The sequence below is a fragment of the Perca fluviatilis genome, chromosome 19 (genome assembly GCF_010015445.1).
Source record: "Perca fluviatilis chromosome 19, GENO_Pfluv_1.0, whole genome shotgun sequence".
Classification (NCBI taxonomy): Eukaryota; Metazoa; Chordata; class Actinopteri; order Perciformes; family Percidae; genus Perca; species Perca fluviatilis.
Genome location: NC_053130.1, coordinates 15,206,925 through 15,234,147, shown reverse-complemented (window position 1 = coordinate 15,234,147; position 27,223 = coordinate 15,206,925). Strand labels below are relative to the sequence as shown.

Genomic DNA, 27,223 nt, shown 5'->3' with positions numbered 1-27,223 from the left:
ACTTGTGTTGAAACAAGTGTGATATATTTGAAATACTAGCTAAAAGGCCCAGAATGAGCAAAAGTAATGGAGCAAGTAACCATGTCAGACATACTTGCAGTAGGTGGAGAGCACAAATACAAACTGGAAGCAAAAACACATTTAAGGAGAGGCCATCCCCGTCTCTGTACTGGTCTTACTTATGCAACTCAATGTGTCCATCTGCTGGCTGTTAGTGGGTCTGCCATGATGTCATCTTTTGGCCCCCTTAAAGATACCAACAGTGAATAAAATACATTTTAGTAAAAGGTTTTATTCAAAAGCGTCCCAAGTACAATCCCGTATGATATCTTACAAACATCTGAGAAAAGAGACAATGTGGGTGAGAAGTTTACAGAGGAACATACAGGATAAGAAACGTTTATATATATAAAAAAAAAAAAAAAAATTCCAACTCGATTGGCAAACTGGAAGACAAACCTAAACTCCAATCTTCATCCTCAAACATTAGAGAGCCATGTTTGGACCGTTACTTCAAATATTATCTCATATCAAATTATGGCCAAATGTGAGGAACCTGCTGTGCTCTTAAAAACTCAGAAACCGTTCTCTAAAGTAAAAATGATTGGACAGGGAGGACAAGCCTGGACTCTCATTTGTCTCAAACATTAAGACCCTTGTTGGCATCGAAAGGTATGCGCTTCATGAGTTGAAAATAATGTCATTTTCTCACCCGGTCATTTGGACATGTGTCATCATATGTTTAAAGAAATCAATCACTTATTTGTCTGTCATTATTTATTTGGGATTTATATAACCTAAAGCTTAGTGCAGTTTCTCTTCAAACCTAATCCATTTGAATTCACAAAATCTTTCCCTATAGATGAGTTGTGCAATACTTATTCTTTACATTTCAGCCATAGTTACACAAAGAAAAGCAAAAAAGCAAACAAAAAAAACATGTACATCATTAGGATTATCAATAAGGAAGCATTGTCACATTCATGGAAATTAATGTTATACTGAACACATACATATGGTCAAATATATCACCAGCGCTGTGCATCATGCTTCAGCTTCTTCCCCACACAAGTTCCATGTTGAGCTACTTCTAGTTTTGGCATTGCACTTAACGAGGCAATACAGAAGATAGACAGACAGACAGACCGACCGTCTTCAAACTGGAAGGTAGCAGCTTGATTTAGTACGAGACGAACCACACAAAGTACGCGCGCAGATTTATTACAGACATGCTCAGAAACTTTACCTGAAGGTTCTGTTTTCACAACTTTGACATTCCCTAAACTCAACACGTGTTGACATTGAACATTTTCCTCTAGATCTCATTACCACCACAAAGGTTACAAGACCAGACAGTAATGAGGATAATTCGGATTTCAAAATGGGACTCAATGTGGGGAAAAAGGGAGGGTCTTGTTATCTCCTGAGCAAAAGATGACATTTCCAGGTCCAGAATAACTTAACTCTGCACCTTATACCTCTTATACCTCTTTCACACCAAGGACCAGGGTCAGACCGGGGTTATCTGACCCGTGTTCAACCCTTATTTTGTCAATTCAAACCAAGCCAGTCAACACGTTTATCCCTGGTCACGACAACTCAGATATGACCGATCCATACCAATTAGGTCCACCTCACTTGCTGGAAATTGGCGAGGTGGACAGCCAACGTCACACAGTCCAGCTGCACACTACAAGGACTGGTGTTTTTTACTTGAATTCCTTATTGTACAGTAGGCCTGCAGTTTGTAATGCGTTCTGCAGAGACGTGTGGTGCGAGCTCGGGCGAGCAGACAGACCGAGAAAGAGAGAGCGCGGAACGAGCTGTGAATGAGAAAAATTAAAGCTTATTTTACGATTGTTTCACAGCAATTACGTTATAAAGCACATACGACCATCAAACACTCAACAGTAGCAGTAAAGAAGGGAAGTAGGCTAGTTAGATGACCATTTTAGGACCAAGTTTCATAACAATAAGAGCAAAGTTAGGCTTGCCGACTCATCTTACAAAAGAGATTCTTGCCAGCCAGCAGCCACACTGAACTGCCGGCTGCAGACCTGTGTCTCGGGCGACCGGGAAGAGAGCGTGGCGGTGCCGTGGATGAGAGAATTATACAAAACACTTATTTTCATAAGTTTATTTTCTAAAGCTGGGTTTTCAGAGGGCGCTTATATCAACTGCAACACCATTGAGCTGTGGGACCGAGCAGCCAGCTGTGGCCGGCTGGCGAGTTAGCTAGCTTGCTAATTCCACTCAACATGCCTTCATGCTACGCTGGTTAAAGACAGTGAGCCAAACTAAGTTGTCACTCATCTGGCGATAGCAATGTGCTTTGCTACGCTGTGACAAGAGTATGTGAATGAAAAAAGTTGTTACATTTGATCAATTTAGTGGCCAGACAGCTGGCTGGTTTACTTGCTAGGGGCATGCAACGGGGCTCAGTTCTCAGTCTAGCACCAACCACAGTGCAGAGGGAGAGTTTTACGGTATAGGCCATTATTAGATTAGTTGATTATGCAGGTTTGTGGTTATGTTGAAATAAATATACCTACACAGGTAGTTATGCATCTCGTACATTTGCCCCCTTGTAGACATAATTTGCCAAAATAGATGTTCCAATAGGTTGAACCCATAGACTGTATAAAGATGGATGACTCATCTCCACTTCCTCCCACTGTACAAAGGTTAGCCAAATTATTACAGATACGGCAGGACCCCAGGAAGTGCCCGGGCTTTGAAGCAAAATGAACATAGCAGCTCAACAGCGGAATGCAACTCCTGGACAGTCACGTGATGCCCTCTGGTCAAAAAAATGCCCCTTGACTTGCATGGCGAAAGAGATGTGTGAATCAGGAAATACATTTTCTTTTTTGCATCATACAACCCCAGCGAAAGGACTCCTTTCGCTATCAGAATTTAATCCATTCGGTCCGATAACATTCGGAAAGTCTAGAAGAGCCGCACAATTAAATCATTTAATCCACATTCAATTTAATGGAGAGCTAAACTTGAAGTCGCCGGCTCAGCTGGCAGAGGTCTCTAGTAATTAACAGGGCTCCACCTCAAAGCTGTATCCAGGTTTTATTATACATCAAAAGGGTATAGCAGGCCCCCAGGATATGCATATGGAACATAGTGGCCAAACAGTGGAATTACAACTCCTGGTCTGTCACCTGATGTAAGAAAATGAACATTTGAACAAACGATCCAAAAAATACAAATTTATTTAGATTTTTTTTTAGCTTGGCCCATGTCCCATCTGCCAACACTGAGGTAGTGGGATTTATGACCTATACTGTTTTGGCTTTATTTTTACAGTCTATGCATCAACCCCTGTTCAACCCAGATTTTAGAAGGGAAATTTGAACGCCATTTTAGCCAGTTTTGTGTATTGTGGACTGGTCAGATGAGATGAGTGACAACCAACTACAATTTGTGCCGCCGGGATTGTTAGCTGGTTGTGTGCAGTTTACACTGAAAAACGGCCCATGTCCAACCGACCTCTAGACCTGGGTCGTGACGCAGAGTCGATCAACGCGGAATAACCCTTTCAAAACACAAGTCAACCCTGCTTGAGCCCACGAAGTGAAAGTGGTATTAGACACGTCTTCTCCAATTTCCAATCAGGCAGTGATAAGATGCAGATAATGTAGAGGTGGAAAGTAAAATTAGCAGTCAACTGAAGGTCAGTGATCGGGCTATGAACATGACTTGTGTTGGTAAAAGACAGATTGGTAAAAATGAAATGTTAGACATTAAAAAAAAAAAAAAAAAAAATTACAATTAACAGTCATTATTTTCTATTAGAACAGCATTAACAAACTAAGCACAAACAGACATCGTAAAGCATTAATAAATAAACAGGATATTTCACTGCACTTCTTTTTGGGTACACCGATTTTCTGGTAAGGCTGTGGCGTAGTTGTTTTTTACATTCATGGGAACGAGACTGTTAACTATGTACCACCCCGTACCACAGCGTGGTCACACCCGCGGCAGAGAGACAAGACACATAGTACTTGAACTGTTTTACAATCAAGCTAAGAAAGGCACTGGAATAACGTTATACCACATTCGATTCTTATGCTCTCAATTATTCATGTTGAAAAAGGTACAAATCTAAAAATATTTTGTTGGACATCATTAGTTTTTTGAAAAATAAAGTTTGACATACTTAAAAATATTTTTTGCACCTTTGACTCATTTTAGCAAGGAAAGTTTAAAAAAAGTAATTTGCTATAAAAGAAAAGAAATACTTATGGAATTTTGGTTATCAAATGAGCATTTGATTAACACAGTTTGCACTAAAAATCTTGTAAGAACATGGACATTACTTATGGTTTTGTGCAGAGAGAGAAAAAAAAAAAAAAAAAAAAAAAAAAAAAAAGTATTTGAGTCCTTGTGGCCAAAATTCTTTGAGCTTTAGTTTGTCGAAATGCTTCATAAACTGTTGTGGCCCACGAAGAGGAAAAGACACAAAACATATATTAGTGCTCTGTGTTGGCAAAATCTACCAGAAGAGAAAGAGGAACAGAGAATATATATATATATATATATATATATATATACATATACACACACACATATATACATACACAAAAATACTAGGTGGGTCACAGTGCTACCCATTTGGACAGGGATGTGTCTGTTACTAGAGGTGAAAGGACAGCGCTACATTTAACAGTGCCATGTTCCATGGGTAAAAACAGCACTTGTGGAACTCATAGTCCTAGTCCTCACTGGATTTCCAGTTTGCTGTACTTCACACTGCGGTTCCACTGCAACGATCGCCATGACAACGGCAGCTGATAGTTACGAGGGACCGTGCCATTGACGTTCTCTTCAAAGTATTTGAACAGTCTGTACCACCAAACCCGCGAGAACGGGTTACCCTGTGACGTCTCCTTCAGCGACTGAAACAAAAAGACAACAATACTGCAAGTGTGAACATTAAATATTAAAAAACGCAAATGTCCTTACTAGTTCCTTTTTGCTTTGAGCAATTTATTTCACATTATTCAGAAACTGTCATTTCACATTGTGTCAGCTGTCCTTTTTTATCCTAAGGGCGTACTCACACTTGGCCCAGTTGCCTTGAACTGTGCCAGAGCACGACTGTCCCCCCCCCTCTCCCCCGCTGGCCTGCAATCACACTGCAATAAAACATTCAGGGCCAGAGCACGCTTAAGTCATTACATTGCGGGACTCGCCGACTACAATTTCAGTTCATCTGTAAGGTAAGAACCAGACTAAGTGTGCCCATTTACTTGACTTACTTCACTTTTACTTTAATTCAAATTCCAATGGAGTAACATAACTTGTGCCACATGTTGCACTCACCTGCTGGTTAGCCATAGTGTGGTACCACCAAAAGAGGCGTGTAGTGATAAAGTATGCAACCACCACATCCACAGTGTAGTGGTCATGGGCAAGAAGGATGCAAAAAATCCCTACAGCGCTCAATGTCCAACAAAACCATTGGTACCACCAGAACCGCTTGGGGGAATCTGCCAATCAAACATGAAAAAACGAGGAGGGTTAATACACCGGATACACAAAGCAAACCCAACAGGCTGAATTCTCTTTAACAGCTAAATGGACCAGTGAGCGTCAGCCAGTTAGTAGAAAAAACACTGCATTTGGCCCCTGTAAGTTAGATGGAGCATTGTGGCTCTTTTGCAGATATTAACCAAACTGTTCTCCGTTTCACCACTTGATGTCACTGCTGTGGTGGTAAAGCATTTCAGTAGCATGCGATGTAGAAGAGGGAAGAACAGTTTACTCAAAGCATGAGAAAAGTGCCTACTAATGCCTACAACCTGACCCCACAGTTAAAATGCTTCGGTCTTCTGACCCTCCTGCTTAGTGGTGAACCAAGTGAGTGCATAAACCAAATATGTTTGATAACGGAAATGCCTGCTAAGGAACAGAAAATGTTACGTAACAGAGCAAGGTCTAAACACACTGATACTAACATAAGTGGTTAGTGCAACATCTCTACATTTCCTTTATGTCTACACTTCCTGACACAATTTAGAGAAGTGTTGCAACAGTCGAGCAATGGCACGCTTCATCAGTGAGATACAGATGGTGGTTAAAACAGTAGTGTGTGTGTGTGTGTGTGTGTGTGTGTGTGTGTGTGTGTGTGTGTGTGTGTGTGTGTGTGTGTGTGTGTGTGTGTGTGTGTGTGAACCTCAAATATCAGCTATGAAATTGAACATATGTTGTAATAAATATGGCTTAATGCCACTTCATGAATCAATAGGTGTGAGAGACGACCTGCTTGCTCTTGGACTTCAACAGTTTAACAGCCCGGTCAGCATTTCTGAATAGTACATAATTCTGTTGACATCTGAACTGACCTTCTGAAGGAAATGTGCACTACAGTATGGCATTTGGGGTGGGTAAATATAAAGATAGACTTTGAGAAAGTAAAATCTCAAAAAGGGAACCTGCTAAGCTCTGCGGTGCCCTGCAATGTCATACTGCGTCCTGCTAAACCCTGCTGCTTCCTGCTACGTCCATCCATGCTCTGCTGGGCCACGCTACATCCTGTAATGCCCTGCAGCGCCATGATATGACATGAACTACTACGACTACCATTTGAAGTCACTGTTCCATTATCTTTAATGTGACTTAAAGTGTTAAACGGCACCGTCAGACACCGCCTACCAAGAGCCTGGGTCTGTCCGAGGTTTCTTCCTAATAGGGAGTTTTTCCTCGCCACTGTCGCACTGCTTGCTCTTGGGGGAATTATTAGAATTGTTGGGGCTTTGTAAATTATAGAGTGTGGTAAAGTATCTGTTAAAGTGTCTCGAGATAACTCTTGTTATGATTTGATACTATAAATAAAACTTAATTGAATCTTCTTATGTGCCTCTAAAAGTAAAAACCTTCCTCTACATTCTTACTTAAACTATTGTACAGACACAGTGGAACTTACACTCTTTGATGAAGAGGTACGTTAGCGTTAACATGACTGTGTGGCCACTGTACAGATAATCTCCACACATGGTGTGGGAACCTGTGATGGATAGGCCCCCACCAGCAATCATCTTCATTATTCTCCTTGTCTGTGCCTCCCAGTTCCCGAGAAGCTGAAAGAAAAGAAACACTTAAATTAATGAAAGTATAAAAACTGACAATATAACTGGTAGCTGCTAAAGAAACATTATGTGTAAAAGTAGGATGCAGAGGAGAAAGATCAGCAGCACAACACAAGTTAACCCAGACAGGTGTGTACATGTCTACATGGCATAGGTGAGGACTATTGAGTATTGTTCTGCACCTTTTTAAACAACACATCAATTTCCCTCACTTTGCAGAGATAATCTCATTGCATAGGTATCCGGTATATACATTTAGTAGAGTAAAAAGATTTCTTTCAGCCAATATTTCCTCTAAAATATTAGAAGTTTTAAAATAAAAAGTAGCAGAAAGTGCAAATATGTAAAACTAAGTTGTATATACAGTACTAAAGGATGAGAGTGGTGGAACGGTGTAGAACATGTTTGACCTCAACACGGGAGGCCGCGGATCATTACAGTCGATGAGGATAACCTCAACCCTCACATTTCCCCAACACTTAACTACTTAAGCAATTACAGTTGCCTAAACCCACATTTCCCTAAATGTACTCTATCAGGATTGTACCTGTGGTTGTTTTGATCAGTGTGTACCCATATAGCTGGGATTTTGTGTTCTAGAAGCACATGCATGAAGAAAAGTCATGAACACCATGCAAATGTTTTAAAAAGCTATGAGATGCATAGAGAAAAGACAGAATGCATCTATTGTATCATCTATGCTCACCAGGATTTCTTTTTAAATTTCAAAGATGTCAGTAAAGCAACAGAAACGCTGCACACATTGGCTTTAAATAAAGAAGGAAATGAAAATGCTTTCCTAGTAGAGCATTTACAATATTACAATAACAGCAACTACAAGGAAGTGAAGCAACCACTTGAAGCTCCTCTTACTCGCAGAAAAATGGACTATCATGTCTTACAATCAGTGTTCAATGGAGAGCACTCAAGGGGCTTTCAGCTTACAAAAGAGATTTCATTTTTTGCTGAATTTTTACATTCAGCACATTTGTGCCAAAAGCAGTTAAGTAAGAAAAAAGCCTTTCATGCTCAACAAATCTACAATGGTGAGAGAAATAAAAGTGTGTCTATAATACCTTTGGAGAGCATTTGAAGTGCATCCCAGGAACAGGCAGAGTGGTGATGTACATTGTAATACACCGGTACAGATAGAGTGTGCCCACAATGAAAAAGAATCGCCTGCCTATAATTGACCTGGAAAAAACATACAAGAAAATGAATTATGAAATGTTCATTTAGTTGCAAATCAGATTAAAAAAAAAAATAATAATAATAATATGTCTGACTAAACTAGACTGTACCTGTGCTTGAGTAGAATCCACTGTATCAGCCAGAGTCCCACGAGCAGCATGCCGTTAATCTCACAGATGGAGAAGGCCCACTCCACCCTGTCAAACAGGTCGAAGAATTTATCAGGCAGTGGTGGGGTGTGCTCCTTCGGCGGTACTCTTTCATGGACCACTGAAATGACGACAGTGGTGGTAACGAAGCACACCACCGCATAGACAAACGCTATGCCCGTCTTTCCCCACTCGGCAGGGAACGAGGTGCGCGTCGTTTCTCTTGTAGGGATGGGGATGTGGACCATCTCCATCCTCAAGTCCTTCATCCCCAATGTGCCATTCCTCTGAGGCTTGCTAGTTCCGTTAGGTAGCCCACCAGCATGCCCATTTGCATGCCCGTTTTTGTGATCCTCAATATGAGTCTCTATCCGCAGCGTCTCCAGCCGCTCCAACAGCTGCTGCCCGCAATCAGACGACACCAGCGAGAGGGGAAGAATCTGGAAATCTTCCTTTTTGAGGTTGAGCAGAGCAGGACCGTCCGTCTGACGGAGGGCATCTATGTACTCCAGCATCCCCTCTTTGCTGAGCCAGTCAGAGACATCCTCTGCTGACCATGCTGCCACCTTCTTCATCTTGGCCATGTGGGCAGTGTGGAGGATTAGGAGGGTCCTCAGACTAGAGGGAAAGGTTCACAAGAGGTTTGGCGGTCTATGGGGCAGTGGTAAGTCCTCTCCAGTTTTGGCACATGGTGTTTCTTGCACCCAGAGGGAGCCAAGCCTCCTCTCGAAGTGATGTGGGGACAAAGTAGGCAACAGGGTCACTCTGCGTGAGGGCCAATAGACAGTAGGTGAAGTGGCCTTGTGTGGCTTTCTTCACCTCATCAGCTATTACCGACACTCTGCACACCTGTTAAGGAAAAATAAATTGCTGTGAATAACACACTGGTTACATAAATTGAGCCAAACAAAGTTGTCACTCATCTGGCGATAGCAATGTGCTTTCCTACACTGTGGCAAGAGTGTGTGAATAAGACATTAAGTTGTCACATTTTATTTATTTAGTGGCCATCCACCTGGCTAGTTAGATAGCTTGCTTGCTAGTAGAGATGCACCGATAGACCGGCCGATGACCGGAATTGGCTGGTTTTCACGTGCTCGGCCATGACCAGCGACCGGCAGGTCAGTCTGACATATGCCGATTTCATGCCAGTCAGCGCTACAATTAACTGACAAGATAAGTTATACGAGTTACAGTTCTCAAGGACACACGCACACGCAACATCAGTCGCTTTTGACTTTCTCTCAACTTTTCCACCGTGTGTCGCGCGTACCCACTCGCGGTGTGAAGCGCGTGTCCGCGCTATTCTCGCACATGTAGGGAACCTCGTGAATTAACCTGCAACATGTCAGCTGTTTGGAAATTCATCAGCATGTGTGCAGAAGATAAGTTTGCAAAATGCAACTCCTGCAAGGAAAAAGTAGGGCGTGGAGGGACGACACCAAAACCCAAAAATCTAATTTTTTGCGTGTGAATTTCCCACACCAAGAGTAATTTATATAGTTCTATTTTATAGTGCTCCATTATCTGTTCAAAACATGTTCCATGTTCTGTGCAAAATGTTCTATTAAAGAAAAGTAGTTAGAAAAAATTAAATCAGAATCGGCTAAAAAACGGTATCGGCTGGCCTAACTCAAAGAAAATTCGTAATCGGCCCAGAAAGCTGTAATGCATCTCTACTTGCTAGGTGACTCCGTCTATAGTCTAGCACCAACCATGGTGCAGAGGGAGAGAGTAAGAGGTCTACGATCTTTAAATTAAGTTTTACGATCTGGGACAATATTCTATTTGTTTATTTTGTATTGTGGTACATACTGTTTCTACAGTTTGATGGAGTAACCAAGTCAACTAACCATGTAATAAAAGGTACTTAACCTGTTTGCCTCTCAAGACAAACAGCTAACCTGTAAGTATAGCCGATCAAAAAGAATACTATCCTACCAGTTCTTTCACAGATCCTTGCTTTTTAACTTCAACTTTACTTTGTTTTCCATAATGTGTGTTTCTCATTCAGGCAACAGCCAAGGTTTAACATTAACAAGGAGATGAACTCACATCTGCTGCATATCATGAGTTTGTTTATAGACCGCGATGTCGGCGGGGGACACTGGGTGGCCCTGCTTGTGTTCAGGAGAGTGTGAGTTACAGCTGGAGGCAAGTCCTGATCTACTGCATGGATACCAGGAAAGAGGGAGGAAGGGAACTGGACTACAAGAAGGAACTCATAAATCAGAGTGAAGGTCAGCGCTGAGCACTGTGTCAGCCCCACCCCTGTAGAGAGGGCAGCCAGCCAGCAGTCAGGCCCCAGCACAGCCAGCTCAGCTCAGCTCAGCTACAGCCAATAGCAGCTAAATACACAGGCAGGCTGGCTGGTTGGCACGACAACAAACTGTACATCAGTACCTCATCTCACATCAGCTCAGAGGCCTGTTCATTTAGGCCAGCAAAACAGGGCCAAATAAATGGGCTATAAACTGGTTTGTCAACACCTGGCGTCCGATTTATTCCTGCCGAGGTCCATACAACAAATTGACCTAATAACCCCATGATTCTAACGTAACATACACACACTAAAATGCAAGTGTGAAAATAAACATATGGATAGCATCATGCAAACAGCGCAGCAGGAGAGTCCTCATTGCAACAGCTTAGCAACGTGACAACCCAGCTGTGTACCTTAACATAGTGTGAAGAGTGCAACAAGAGCAGTATTGAGTGGAAATAAAAAAGAGAAATAAAGAGAAACACAGAGACAAAGAGCACTTGCATCAGGATGTTAAAAGTATATTGTAATTATAATTTATTTATTTGAACAGGGACAGTGCACAAAGAACATTAATAGATGTCTTGTGCTATGAGACAGATCAGAGATTAGCTGTCACTGAGTCAGCTGTATGCGGAGGACCTTTGGTCTATGAATCAGCTTACAGCATGCTCGGTGAAGAAATAATCTCACTCAAAAAAGGGAAAAACAAACTAATCCTGAAACTAATAAACTAACCATGTCTGTGAATACAGTAGTCTCCCAGGATTCTGAATACGAGGGTTAAAATAATATGCAATTTGTAGTTTCTATGCTAAAAGTGCATGAGAATATGCCTTTTGGTAGTGGAAAGATGCTATCGTTTTCTTATTCAAGCAGAGACCTGGACATGGAGAAAAATACAAGTATCTGGAGAAAATATGTATGCACTGAAAAACGTATGTATGCAATGAATTTCTTTTCATTGTAGTTTCATTGTAGTTTGACCCTGCAGGAATATAAGGTTGTGTAAAATACATACTACTCCCAAGTAAATCTGTGTGTGTCGAGGTTAACCAACACCTGATGGCCACGTGGCAGGCTTTGATAAAAATGTTTCTCCCAGAAGCAAAACAGATGAAAATCCTCAAGACAATATACTTTGAGGAAATGCTTCAGCCTTATGATATAGTGAATTTTGATACAAGATTTACTCCCTAACATTTTGACCCTGAAAGCCTTTTGGTTCCCTTCAGAACTTTAGTAAATATGACAACGCTAGAGAAAGACAACGCAGGAGGATTATTTTCAGCATTAGAGTGTGTGCTTACGGAACAGGGAGGTTACAATTGTCATAGGTTTACCTACTTACAGGACTGACATTCATTTGAGAATGTTTAAGGTGTTGAAGGAAGTGGCTTTTGTTTATCGGACCACAAAAAGAGACACACTCTTGGCATTACGCACACGATAATAGTACTGGGGTCTTTGAGGGGATTTAGAGTGACATAACTGAACATAACTTTTAACTGAACTTTGAATCATAACACTGCTCATAAACCTGCACAGAGTGGCTTCTTTATCAGACCACCAAAAGAGAGAGAGACACACACGTGAAAAAGAAATCTTAGCGTTGAACCCTGCCTGTCCAAAGCTAACCGGTTTACAACTATCATTTGAACATGACTTAACTTTCTTAAAATCCTTATTTACCCAGTGTAGATTTCTTTTTCAGTAAATCCCCTACTCCATATTCACACAGGCATCAGGTGAGCAGCTGAGTAGTTTAGTTCAAAGTAATATTTGACTTAAAATCTTAGTATACAACGATTACCTCCTGAAGACTCGAAAGGTGGCTGTAAAAGTTTGTTGTTTGCTTCGTCACAGAAAACAGGCTGTTGTCAGATGTATTAATGGATTGTAGATCATTAGTATTATAGTGACAAGTAGACTCGAGGCACCTAGGTACTGTAAATAATAAGGTGATACAATTATTTGTTCACTTTAAAAAAGGTCCCATGACATGGTTCTCTTTGGATGCTTTTATATAGGCCTTAGTGGTCCCCTAATACTGTATCTGAAGTCTCTTTCCCAAAATTCAGCCTTGGTGCAGAATTACAGCCACTAGAGCCAGTCCCACAATGAGCTTTCCTTAGTATGTGCCATTTATGGGTCTGTAGCTATTGAGGAGGAGAGAGGGGTGTGGCCTTGACCAACTGCCACTTTGCTCGTTTGAAAGCCATGATGTGTCTCTCATGGGTGGGCCAAATTCTCTGTGCGGGCAAAGCAGAGAAAGGGGAGGTAACCTTGCTCCTTATGACCTCATAAGGCCATTTCTAGCCACTGGGGGACCATAGGCAGTCTGGGGCTCATATTAATGTTAAACCTCAAAGTGAAATTTTCATGCCATGAGACCTCTAAATCTTCACTGAAACTTCTACTTAGTCAAATTTCTCCGTTTAGAGGAAGTGAAGCATCAGTTTTGGGTGGAGTATCACTAAAGGGCTTGCCCAAGGGCACCTCAGTGGTGGAGATTCTGTTGGGCGCAAACACTAGGCTACTAAAATGTAGCCTCGTGAGACCGTCCTGATCTCGCGAGCTCCAGTTTTCCACTCGCACATCAGTCTGGCATCTTGAGATAGAGAAAATTTGGAGCCATTCGCCAAACGACCGACCAATCAGCATTGGTTTTGAGGCGGGTTTAGGTGGTGATAGACGGTTTATCCAATCAGCGAACCAGTATTTTGAGCCAGGGTTTGAACTTCTCTCACCAGCTCTCCATTTTCATTTTTTACACAACTCCGTTTCCCTCGATGTGTTGAAGACTTAGGTGCGCGTATCTGACAGACAGATATATACCACCATATCATTGTCTAAAATGTTGAAAAGCTAGAGCAGATAAATAAAAAAATAAATAACACTCAAAAAGCTTGCTAAAGAAGTCCAACTACAATCATTAGATCTGAGAAAAGTAACAGTCATTTGGCTTAGGTGCTGCCCAAAACCGCTCGGGTGCTGCACCTAAATCTTATAATGGGAGTGAAAACCCTGCACCTATTTCTGTCACTTTTAAGAGTGCAACACTATGAATGGCTGCATCAAGACACTCTCAAAATGTGCACCTTTATCTCCATATTTAAAAACACTATCACAACTAATCTGAAGTCAATCAAATTAAGCCCAAACTAGTTGAAGCTGATTGAGGATTAATCATGACAGAACCATCAATATCAAGAAAGACCGAGCTCCAAAAGCAGCATTCAAAGATACAACGCAGTTGAAACATCACAGGCATAGATAAACGTTTTAGTGGTTTCATGTCATCACATCCTCTTACTTTCAGATATTTCTCTGCCATGCACACCTTCGCCAAGCAGAAATGCCCGCAAAGATTTGAAAACTGCTGACAGATTAACAATTTTTTTTTAATCAAAGTAAAAATAACAGCGCTGAGAGCAAAAAAAGCTAAACTAGCTGTTTTCATTCGAAAAAGTGAGGGATATAAAACTGTATCATACTCCAAAAACATTACCGCAACTGCACTTCCCCCTCATGTGGTAAGTCTTTCCTCTCCGAAGGTTTGGTGGGGCGGAGGTGGAGGAGGTTTGGGTGGTTTGCGCACAAGGCAGTACATGTGACATCACCAGAAAAAGATCCCACCCAGGAGTGACAATATGTCAAGCCGACACTAACATAAACACCAGCCGTAGCCCATCTTTAGGCAGCTTAGAGTGGTACGAAAATGACTCATTCACAATGGCTCTGAATGGCCTTTCAGAGAAGAGGAAAGTCGAGATAGAGAACAGCCAGCAATGAAAACACAGACCAACGTTGAAACTGAACTGCCTCCGTTTCATATAGACATGCAGGAACTAAACATTTACTTGTGCTTATAGCAGCTACTCTACAGTTTGTTCTTCTAAAGAATCCCGCTGGTCTACCACTTTGAAGCTTTTTTTAAATGCATGAGCTGAATTTTGAGCTTCATAATAAAAAAAAAAGAAAGAAAAAAAAAGAAAAAGAGAGAGTTCCCAAACTCCTTCTCTTTTCATCGGCTCAACAACATTGGCCTCAGAGGGGAGGAAAATTGTTTCTCTGACCGGTTGCCACCTTCTGTCTTTTAGTTTCCACCTCTTCCTTCATTCTCCTCCCTGCCTGCGTGATCGGTAGCCAGCGCCTATTGGTTGCATCTCCCACTCTCTATTGCCGCACATTTGTTTCCGGTCATTAATTTTAATTTCATTTCATTTTGGCCTTTTAAATCTCCTGTTGAAAAAGAATGGCCTTCATAGGTGAACATGAATAAGATGTGAGAACAGATATCACACACACGCATGCTAGATGAAAAAAAATCAAATTCAGCGATCCTTAAGCAAATTTGTGCAGTGCTGGTCATGGAGTTGATGCTCACGAAAAATTTAAATGGGGAAAGGTCAAAAAACAGTTTAACCAGAAAAGAAAAAGAAATCAAAGAAAATGGAGGATAGAAAAAGCTGTGATTACAACAGAACAAAAAAAAATAAAAATAAAAAAAAGGTGCCGACAGCATAAAGATTAGAATTAGAATGTTTGTTTTTAGCAACCATGTTTGACATGATAGGAGAGTTGCGGTCAACCACCACAGTAGATCCTGAGTTCTCCTCAAATTACAGTCGATAGACAGGAAAAAAGTAACTACTTTGATAATTCAGTCCTTTTTCACTTTTCATCCAAAAAGGCCAAACATTCTCTGGTTCCAGCTTCTCAAATTCGAGGATTTTCTACTTTTCTTTTTCAATATGACAGAAATTGACTATCTCTGGATTTTGGACAGTTGGTCAAACAAAACAAGCAAGTGGAAAACATCAATGTGGGCTTGGAGAATTTTACAATTATTAAATGGACTAGATGATTAACCAGCATCAGAATTGACTCCTGTGTCGGTACAGGGGCTCTAAAAACAAAAACGGAATTCACATTCACAAGGGCCAACAGACCAGTCCTGAATGTGGTTTCAGTGACACGTTTCATTTTTGACAGCTCATGTTGCATTTAACCTGGATATGTGTATGTGATACAGAAAACGGGTTAAATATTTGAACAGAACAGACATGACATTGCACAACCAGCAAACAATGTCAGTCATATAAAAACCCAACAAAGATCATATTCCCTCTCGAAAAAGCAGTTTTTGAAGGAATGCTTTGTTTGTCCTTTCCCTGTGTCTGAAGGGTGTGTTTTCCTCTTCTTTGTACACAGTGTTTGAAAGAGAAGTTTCCTTTTACATGCGTTTTATCTTGTGAGGGAAACTGACAATATCTGCAACACCACGCTCTCACCTGTATATATGTTTACACCTACTATACAAACCCGCAGGTAGACAATGCAAGGCCAATATTTACACAACTGGGCCAGCCTGGTTGAAGGGATTAGGGTTAAAAATTAACTGTGTATGTTCCCGCTTACACAGTAGTCCAGTCCTATTTAATTATTAAAATGAGTTTATATACTACAGTATGCTGGGACTCCTGCCATTTCTAAGAAACTAAGTTCATAATCAGAAGGAAAAAAGGGGGGGGGGGAAATCACTTATATCTTAAGCAACTTTGGTATTTTTTTCTATTATTTTATCTTTTATATTTTACCACTTATTAGGCCTAACCATTCAGATAGCAAAACAAAAAAGTATTTAAAAAAAGATCCACTTGCAAGCGCTTAATGGCCTAAATAGTGGCGCTTACCCACTGCTAGAACCAGCACTATTCGGCTGTGGTGCTCCGTCCTCCTTTTTCACCACAACCACCAGCGTGGCTGGTCGTCATAGCGACGCCGCAGGAAACTGCTGGGACCTAACGCGACACACACGCAGAACGTTGAAGGGGTGTTGTTTTTTTATTCTCGGCATGTGGCTGTTGCCACAGCCAGAAGACACATTTTGTTTCCAAAAACAAAAAAAACAACACAGCTGGCTACTTAAAAATGGCGGGTTTGTTCAGGACACCCCCGTCTGTCGCTAGCAATGATGATGCAGTGATTAGTGACGATTCTCGCTGACCAATCAGCAGTCTGCAGCTTTTCACGTCACCTTTTGGTATCGCCTCCGCTCACTTGGAACCCGGACGGACGGGATACTTTAATAAAAAAAATTTAAAAAAGTACCAGGAACCAGGGACTTTTTTTGCGTAATTGAAAACCAAAAAAGGCGAGTAGAGTCGAGGCAAGTCGAGCAGGTACCGTGTAATGGAAAAACACCATAAATAAACTTGACAACTTACTAATCAAACAAAACCTCTTTCTGTCTCCTCTTTTTCATGTGCTCTGCTGCTTCTAACTCATGAATGTCTAATTTATAGGAAGCCATAAAAACAAAAAACAAAGCATCACATGATTGTTTTGACTGTTTGATTACGCTGTTGTGTATACTATATATATATATATATATATATATATATTATAGAAATCAACAGCCTTGGAGCCTTCAACAAGACCATAATCAATATCAGAACCAATGCAGATGGGCCTTTAAAAAAGGTGAATTACAATCAGCACAGGCACCAATTTTACATTTTTAAACTAAGCCTACACAAGTTTGGCTCCCACGCTTAGTTTTCTACTGTCAAGAAATGATGTGTGTACTCGACAGCTTCCTTGAGCACCAGATTACTCTTCAGCTCAAGGACCCATGGCCTACAGCAATGGATCAATATATCTGGGATGTGGATAAACATGCATACAACAAGCACTGAACAGGACCTGGAGACAACACCAAGCTTCTTGTGATAGCACACACCACACACACACACATAACAAATCATTCCATTTACAAGAAATGCTTAAGCAGTTTTATCAAATACAAGGTCTTACAATGAATAAGCTTTTAGAGAGGGCTTGACACTATCACACAAGCCATTGTTGAAATTTAAGACGGAGGTCTGATGACAGCTTGACTGAGTACAGTTACTGTGAAGTAAGACCGCAGATTTGTGTGTGTCGGGGAATAATTTTTTTTTTAAAAAAACAGAAGCTCCAAATCATGCATTACATAACATCCTCCCACTATTGCACTTTTAATTTTGTCAGATAACTTGACTATAGTTGGGAGGATAAAATCTAAATAGGGCAGTTAAACAAATGATTAGTTACCATTTATACGTTTCTTAGTGTAGGCATTTAAAGTGTCACTGAACTTTTGGTAACTCCATGATTGACTGTGTTGAATTCTTTGCATCGCCTGCATTGTTAGTAGACAAACTAAACTACATAATAAATAAAAAATAAAAAGATGTGGTATCAATTTTGCTTCACCTTTTTAACATTCAAAATTCCATGGCATAATATATTCATTACAATTAGCCATTTCAATTCCTTTGCAATGTCAGTTTTTAATTTCAAACAAGGGACTAAAGGCCTGGACCCCCTTGTCATTTATCCCTAAATAAATTAAGTTAAAGTTGATGAAACCGGCCATAAAAGCATGGATGGCTCCTGCAGAAGTCTTGGGGAGTGGGTGGGGGGTTGAGTAATAACCACTGTACTGGTAGGTCATATGGGAAAACCACCTGTGGCAAAGTTTATAAGTCACTTATTAGGATTGTCAGGCCCTCACAGCCCCAGAGGACCAGCACACAACTTAACAGAAATTATATCTGAGACAGCACACAAGGGACTGGTCAACAGGGAGTGATTAGTGTGCAGCAAAGCATATAGCCCATATTTCCATGATTTGTTTAATCAAAATCATGGAACTGCAAAGGGTTTGTATCAACAAGACTGAACAAACTGTTTTTAAATGGCTGACACTACAAATTGTACTTCTTAATTACAATGTTAAAGTGTCAATAAAACCCAGTAACGAGAGCAAAGTTAAAGTGACTGGAGATAGCACATCAATAAGTGCTGTGGTTTACAACTCACAAAATTCAGGTCTTTCTTGGATTTGAGTGAACCATACTATTTAAAAAACACCCCAACATAACCTCTCCACGCGTTAGGACGTTTGAGACAGCTATGTTGTATTTTAGGAGCAGTAACTCACACTGAGTTCTGACCTGGGATTTCTGGGTTTCTTTGACCTGCACGGTCTTCAATGGAGAGAACATCCGTCACATCCCTTTGATGACCATGTTTGATAATAAAAAAAAAAAAAAAAAAAAACTACACACAACAAGAAAATCCTTATTCTCTTATCAAGGAAAGAATGGGGGAAAAAAAAATCCTCCAATGAGCAAGTGGTTTACTCAATCCTTTTTGTTTCACTTGTAGTACTATCTGCATTCTTTAACCATGAAGGGTAAACCAAGCTTGAAAAAGGGTTAGGCAAGTGAAGGCGACAGCCACAACCTCAGAGAGTTGGCATATGCTGTATATTATCTTGAACAGTCATCTATAGTCATACAGTGCCTTGCGAAAGTATTCGGCCCCCTTGAACTTTTCGACCTTTTGCCACATTTCAGGCCTCAAACATAAAGATATAAAACTGTAATTTTTTGTGAAGAATCAACAACAAGTGGGACACAATCATGAAGTGGAACGAAATTTATTGGATATTTCAAACCTTTTAAACAAATAAAAGACTGAAATATTGGGCGTGCAAAATTATTCAGCCCCCTTAAGTTAATACTTTGTAGCGCCACCTTTTGCTGCGATTACAGCTGTAAGTCGCTTGGGGTATGTCTCTATCAGTTTTGCACATCGAGAGACTGACATTTTTGCCCATTCCTCCTTGCAAAACAGCTCGAGCTCAGTGAGGTTGGATGGAGAGCGTTTGTGAACAGCAGTTTTCAGTTCTTTCCACAGATTCTCGATTGGATTCAGGTCTGGACTTTGACTTGGCCATTCTAACACCTGGATATGTTTATTTGTGAACCATTCCATTGTAGATTTTGCTTTATGTTTTGGATCATTGTCTTGTTGGAAGACAAATCTCCGTCCCAGTCTCAGGTCTTTTGCAGACTCCATCAGGTTTTCTTCCAGAATGGTCCTGTATTTGGCTCCATCCATCTTCCCATCAATTTTAACCATCTTCCCTGTCCCTGCTGAAGAAAAGCAGGCCCAAACCATGATGCTGCCACCACCATGTTTGACAGTGGGGATGGGGTGTTCAGGGTGATGAGCTGTGTTGCTTTTACGCCAAACATAACGTTTTGCATTGTTGCCAAAAAGTTCGATTTTGGTTTCATCTGACCACAGCACCTTCTTCCACATGTTTGGTGTGTCTCCCAGGTGGCTTTTGGCAAACTTTAAACGACACTTTTTATGGATATCTTTAAGAAATGGCTTTCTTCTTGCCACTCTTCCATAAAGGCCAGATTTGTGCAGTATACGACTGATTGTTGTCCTATGGACAGAGTCTCCCACCTCAGCTGTAGATCTCTGCAGTTCATCCAGAGTGATCATGGGCCTCTTGGCTGCATCTCTGATCAGTCTTCTCATTGTATGAGCTGAAAGTTTAGAGGGACGGCCGGGTCTTCGTAGATTTGCAGTGGTATGACACTCCTTCCATTTCAATATTATCGCTTGCACAGTGCTCCTTGGGATGTTTAAAGCTTGGGAAATCTTTTTGTATCCAAATCCGGCTTTAAACTTCTCCACAACAGTATCTCGGACCTGCCTGGTGTGTTCCTTGTTCTTCATGATGCTCTCTGCGCTTTACACGGACCTCTGAGACTATCACAGAGCAGGTGCATTTATACGGAGACTTGATTACACACAGCTGGATTCTATTTATCATCATTAGTCATTTAGGTCAACATTGGATCATTCAGAGATCCTCACTGAACTTCTGGAGAGAGTTTGCTGCACTGAAAGTAAAGGGGCTGAATAATTTTGCACGCCCACTTTTTCAGTTTTTTATTTGTTAAAAAAGTTTGAAATAACCAATGAATTTCGTTCCACTTCATAATTGGGACCCACTTGTTGTTGATTCTTCACAAAAAATTACAGTTTTATATCTTTATGTTTGAGGCCTGAAATGTGGCAAAACGTCGAAACGTTCAAGGGGGCCGAATACTTTCGCAAGGCACTGTACATCTGTTCATGTAGGCTGGAAATGTGTAATTTCAAGTATCTTCCTAATCACTACTGTGATTATTACAAGAGGAAAAAGAAATAAGATTATTGTACTATACATTAGTATAGGAACATTTTTCTACACAAATTAGATCATTAACATACATTGAGATAGGTGGAGGCTGAGGGACCAGCAAGTAAAGGAGGGTAAACAAACAAACCATCTCTTATAGTACTCTTTTTGGCCCTGCTTTCTTAGAGTCTCTTTTGCATTCGCACTTTGTACATAACGTACATAATTTGATTTCAATCCGTTTAACCTTGTTTCTGTTTAATCTTTATGGATAGTTGTGAGCACAAAATGACACACTGGCCAAAGTCACAGCAGCTATCCTCAATATAGCATCATGTTGCATTTTGCCTTTAAAAATAGGCCAAAATATGTACAAACTAGGGCAGGAACAGGCAAACATAAATTAGGCTACAGTACTTGGGTGCTAACTGATGAAATATATGCATTATGTATACCCTGCAGGAGGATGTAAGAAACAAGTCAAGACAGGGGGATACCTACCTCAGGTGTAAGCATGCTAGACAATAGCAAAAAAATAAAATGCTGGCCTTCACAGAGTACTTAACATTCCTAACCAATACTCAACTCCCCACCCTTGTCCACATGCATTTGGCATGTGGCTGCGTCATCTAGTATATAGAACCTTACATACACATCCTTTCTAATTGTCCAACTGTGCCAACTTCATTTGAAGTTTGGCTTCTTCATTTAGGCTATTCAAACAAAGCCCAGCCAGGAGATAGACTACTTAAACACTGCCCTTCTGTCTAGCAAGGATTATTCAAATGTCATCTCATATTTCTTTTCTGAAATAGGCCTACACAAAATCAGGCTACATAAAAGTGCTACTAGCCTATATTTCCAAGGCTGTTGTAGGCCAAAGGAAACTGGGACATCATGTGAGTGGCAGTAAAACTTCATGTGTTTCTAATTATGACAGAAACAAGATTAAAGCCATTACATATTGTTTCTCTGGAGGCAAACCAAATGATCAATGGCTATTGGCTGGCACTAACAGTACCATAAACTAGAATAACAAACAGGCCAAGGCTATCAGGTAATAGCATTATACCCTAGCTGTGATTTGAGTATTGAGGCTCACGAACGCTGGGAAGGAGCAGATACTCACATTTGCAAAAGAGACCGTGAATTTCAAGTGCCAAATGTGTATCAGTTTAAGAACGTCAGACCCACACAGTGTTTTACCTAGGTATCTGAAGCTGTGTTGTAACCAATTCAAAAACAAACTGATAAGTGATACAATAAAATTAATTTTACCAGGGATCTACACACTCTTTTTAATTAATTAATTAATTAATTAACAAACATTTAATGGGGCAATGTTTTGAAGCCACCGAGATCTACTTCATGGTTTGTTAGGCGAACGGACTTTGTATTGGCAGGGACGTGTAACATCTGACAATAGGAGAGACAACAAATTAGAAACACCTCTTAATATAATGTAGTTCAGCACAACACTGTGACCTCAGTAATAAACATTGAATTTACACCTGACAAAGTCACCAAAAACTTAACATTACAGGCTTCGCGAAGATAAATGTGACGGCACTGCGGTTTTGTTAGATAGCATTATATTGTACAGGTGTACCTAATAAAGTGTTTAAGTCAGTGAATAAAGTCTATTTGTGTCAACTGGATGGAGAGAGATCCGGCATTGGTGCCTAGAAACGGGGCTTTCATAAGATCATTTTAACTATGGTGTTCAAAGAAAAATATATACACTAATGCAGCTTTAAACTGCTGAGCATATAACATCAGCAGATCATCTCCATTCTATTGTAAAGTTTTGAATTAAGAATCTAATTTTAATATAATACATTGGCTGTTTATCTCCCCCATATTTATTTAAATTTAGTGAGTTTATGGTAAGTTATAATACTTGCTGCGCTGATATTTTGAATCTATCTATCTATCTATCTATCTATCTATCTATCTATCTATCTATCTATCACTTTAAGACAAAATAGAGTTAACTTATTTTCTAAAGACAACAGTAACATTAAAGCGCTTTTTTCAGAGAAGGTTTATGATCTAAGCTACTATTGGTCAATATGTGTGGTAGACAGTTTCCCAAGACTGAATCATAGCTGTGCCTACAGAAAACTCATTATTTCCAGTTGTTGATAGTCTGACATGCTTTGCTTTGGCAACAATAAACCCCTTTGACTCACTTTAACATGTTGCCTCCTTGACACTCACTGCAGTCATACTGTTTAGGTCTGTGAAAAGCTGCTTTATCACCAGTTTCTCAACACCGACACCTCACTCTCGATCAACGTCTGTTGGCTCATCTGTCTGTCCAGGTAGATTTATTATGGCCTTAGTGGATCTTGGTTTACCAGTCATTCACAGCATGCCCCGATAGCTTGGCAGTAATGGGTCTTTTCAAAAGACACACCTGTTCTCAAAACATACCTGTGATCAATTTTTCCCATTTTTCCCAAAATTGAAAAGAACGAGTCTATAAGACCCTGTGGGAAACAGTGCTGAATCAGGTCACCCGTTCCGCCCTGTTCTTAGACGAGGCAAACGCATTTTATATAACTTTTTTCGGATGTGTTTTGGGCAAAACACATCCGAAATAACTATGACCCTGACAAGAGTCGCAGAGCAAAAACACACGTTTGGCTAGGTTAAAATTTACAAAGAAAGAGAGCGACTGAGAAGATATTCAGCGATTCACTGCAAATGTAGTAGGCACACCTGTGAGATAGCGTTACATTAAAATCATGCTGAAAACACTGCGTTCAGTCACATAAGGGCCGCGGCAACCACTGTGTAGCGTTAGTGTGGTTTAAGAGCTTAAGGTCTGATCACCTAAAATACTGGCGTCTTCAGTATTTTAGCTAACGTTAGCTAGCTCGCTAGCTCAAACACAGCCTACACTGGGCTCTTGAAACGTTAGCTAGCTACATGATTGTGGATTGCAAGGCTGAAAATGTTTATTTCTAACTAGCTGAATATCATCCAACTCTAAATTTGGCTCGGGGTAAAATCAGATGAGATTAACGTTAGTTTCTCTGCCAATCCCGTTGGATTGGGATTAACGCTGAAGGGGAGATGGTTTGTCGTCATCCGATAACATTTCAACACAAGGCCAGCGAGCAGTAGTTGTTAACGCTAGCTAACGTTACATTTGGTGATAAATATAACGTTTAAAAGGTGGTCTGTCAAAAGTGCATACCGAGAGCAAGGCAGTGTAACATACAACGGTGTTAAACTCAGTTTGTGCCACAGTAAAACACATTAACCAACAGTTAACGTTACCTTACCACGATTTTGAGCCAGTGTATATATAGCTAACTGGCCAACCACACACAGGGATGACAGCTCAGCGGATAGCTAGGTCCTCTTTCGAAAAAAAAAGAGAGAGTAACTTAGTGAACTAAAATATGTGTAATGTAATTACCTTGCCGTCGAAATGCTGAAGGACTTCTCTTCAAATGTTGGTTGGTGGTTATCACCGCAATGTGGTATCAATCCCTCATTCCCTCTCCGCTGTTTCATGGGTAGAAGGTTTGTGACCGGAGAATCTGGGAGTTCCCTTCATAGCGTCACCAGTGTTGCCTTCATGCCCCATAAAATAAAATAAGATTAACTTTATTAATGCCACACTGGGGAAATTCCTGTGCTACAGCAGCTCAAAAGAAAAAAGATTGTGCGATACTCACGTGCACACATGGCAGAAGACGGAATAAGGATCAAATTCAATTTCTATTTAATTTTATTTATAGTGTCAAATAAATCATAACCGACTCAGAAGTTATCTCAGGACACGTTACACATAGTAGGTCTAGACCACACACTATAATTTACAGAGCCCCAACAATTACCCCAAGAGCATGTATTTGGTGCGACAGCGGCGAGGAAAAACTTCCTTCCCAGGCAGAATACATACAAAATACATACATACATACATACATACATACATACATACATACATACATACATACATACGTATACATACATACATACATACATATGTCTCGAAGTACCTCGAAAATCTTGCAGTGTTTACACCTATGTTCTTACCTATTTTTATTTTTATTTTTTAACTGCAATAGCCACACTTTTCTATTTTTATCTTACGTATCTTTACTTATCTGTATAGGCCTAGGCCTAGGGTATATATAGTTAAACTTTACTTACTAGAGAGAGAAAGAGAGATCAACTAGCCTACAATAATACCTAACTATATTAACAAAAAAACCCGATGAACTGCATCTCATTTCTTAGTTTTTATTTAGGTAAATTATGCACGACAAGACATAGTCTATATGCAAGCTCTGAAGTTGTAGCACTGGAGGAGCATTTGAATGCAGCAACAGTGACAACTACGAAGAAAATGCAGCGTTGGAAGCGCACAAGCCAAGCCCACTCACATATCTGAAGCCATCTATTGGTGAAGTTCTGAGCAGACCAACTATTTTAAAAATGACACACCCCATTTTTTATGTAAACTATGCTTTGAAACTTTAGCACCAGCGGAATAATCAAAAAATGTGCAGATGACTGAAATCAAAAGCAAGTTCTCAATGTACTGATTATTTAGCTAATTAGATCAGAAAAATAACAAAAATACATTGTATATTTTTGTTGTGAGGGCTTCACCAAAGTTCAGGAGAAGAAATAAGGGGGGAAAGGGGCAATGTAATAGGTTGAGCAGCAATATGGTTACTAAATGTCATCATGACATTTATTAACATGTAACAACTAGGATTGTAGATTTTTAGATAAATATTTTAGATAAATATGCAAGTGTCATTTATCTAAAGACATATAAACTCTGGATGGTATTGCCCTGGCCTCCAGCACTACTGTCAGAAACTTAGGAGTTATTTTTGATCAGGATATATCCTTTAACGCCCATCTAAAACAAACCTCAAGAACAGCCTTCTTTCATTTTCGTAACATTGCCAAAATTAGGAATATCCTGTCTCAAAACGATGCTGAAAATCTAATAAAACTAATCCTAGCTTCTGGGGAGTTTACTCCCCGGAGTCCTTATGTTTTTTCACCCAGCGTATTTCCTTGGAGAACGTTGGCACCAAGATCCTGGTTGCAGCTGTCGCCGTGGTCCTGCTGCACTCCCTGCTAAGCTCTGCAGTGCCCTGCAATGTCATACTGCGTCCTGCTAAACCCTGCTGCTTCCTACTACGTCCATCCATGCTCTGTTGGGCCACGCTACATCCTGTAACGCCCTGCAGCGCCATGATATGACATGAACTACTATGACTACCATTTGAAGTCACTGTTCCATAATTAACTATTATCGCCACTGTTCATCATATCCCCAACCGGCACCGTCAGACACCGCCTACCAAGAGCCTGGGTCTGTCTGAGGTTTCTTCCCAAGAGGGAGTTTTTCCTCACCACTGTCGCACTGCTTGCTCTTGAGGGAATTACTGGAATTGTTGGAATTGTTGGGGCTTTGTAAATTATAGAGTGTGGTCTAGACCTACTCTATCTGTAAAGTGTCTCGAGATAACTCGTGTTATGATTTGATACTATAAATAAAATTGAATTCAATTTAATAGGATCTAAGTATTGAAATTAGAATACATTTGCATTTTTAACAGTCTAAGTCTAAGGTTGGAAAAGCAACAATTAAAAATAGATTAAAGTGAAATGCACCTATAAGATTTGGTAGACACAGGCTCCCAGATAGCTCAGTTGGTAGGGCAGGTGCCCATATATTGCGGTATACTCCTTGGCGCAGGGGACCTGGGTTTGACTCTGACCTGCGGCTCTTTGCTGCATGTCATTCCCCCTCCCGCTTTCATTTCTTCAGCTGTCCTGTCAATAAAGGCCTAAAAATGGCCAAAAAATTATCTAAATAATAAAGATTTGGTAGACATTTCTACCAAACAGCATCTAGTGGTTAAAAGTCTAACTGGCAGAAAAGTCACAAGACAAATAAGCACCACAGTGACTCATTAATAATGTAGAAGGTATGGGGAAATAAATGTCATCAACGGATGCCCACAACACTGCACAAGGTTGTGCATAAGGACTAGGTCGAAGTGAAACTACTGTAACTGTGATAATAAGTGTTAGGCATAAGAAGGTTGTCAAACCAGAAAGTTGTGGTAAGAGAGTAGATAAAAACAAATGACATCACAACAACACTGTCTTCCTAAACCACAACGTCACTGTGTAAAATATTTAAAGCATCATAAACCACTTTTGTGGTTTTCGTTCAAGTGGAGCCAATGTTATAATACAATCAATGAAACATTTACATAGAATGGAGCTGGATCATGTTACACAAGATATCTTGATAATCTGACAACACTTCTGTTTTATTTTCCATTCTAAATGTTTTCATTTTTCTTTTGAGGATGTTAATCACTGGCTACTGTGTAAGAACGTGTTTAGTTTGCACTTTAGGATATGCTGTGAAGAAAATGGGGTCAACAAACTGGACTCTGATCTGTCCCATTTTTGACGCTGT

The 27,223-nt window shown here is 40.3% G+C and overlaps 1 protein-coding gene across 1 annotated transcript; it reads right to left on the bottom strand.

The window, feature by feature from the left end:
• Positions 1 to 272: 272 nt before the first annotated feature.
• zgc:91976 (uncharacterized protein LOC492359 homolog) lies at positions 273 to 24,309 on the bottom strand. Its single transcript, XM_039783471.1, has 6 exons — positions 24,179 to 24,309; positions 8,408 to 9,295; positions 8,183 to 8,300; positions 6,944 to 7,097; positions 5,341 to 5,507; positions 273 to 4,913 (listed from the first exon to the last, which is right to left on the bottom strand). The coding sequence occupies exons 2-6, from the start codon at positions 9,028 to 9,030 to the stop codon at positions 4,737 to 4,739; spliced, it is 1,239 nt and encodes a 412-aa protein (XP_039639405.1). The 5' UTR covers positions 9,031 to 9,295; positions 24,179 to 24,309; the 3' UTR covers positions 273 to 4,736.
• Between the last annotated feature and the right edge of the window lie 2,914 nt (positions 24,310 to 27,223).

Excerpts from the sequence above, each read along its gene's own strand:
- zgc:91976 (XM_039783471.1), bottom strand. The coding sequence starts at position 9,030 with ATGGCCAAGATGAAGAAGGTGGCAGCATGGTCAGCAGAGGATGTCTCT. Across the intron at positions 7,098-8,182 it reads ACTTCAAATGCTCTCCAAAG|CTTCTCGGGAACTGGGAGGC; the intron begins GTATTATAGACA and ends CTTTTCTTTCAG. Across the intron at positions 4,914-5,340 it reads ACACTATGGCTAACCAGCAG|TCGCTGAAGGAGACGTCACA; the intron begins GTGAGTGCAACA and ends TTTTTGTTTCAG.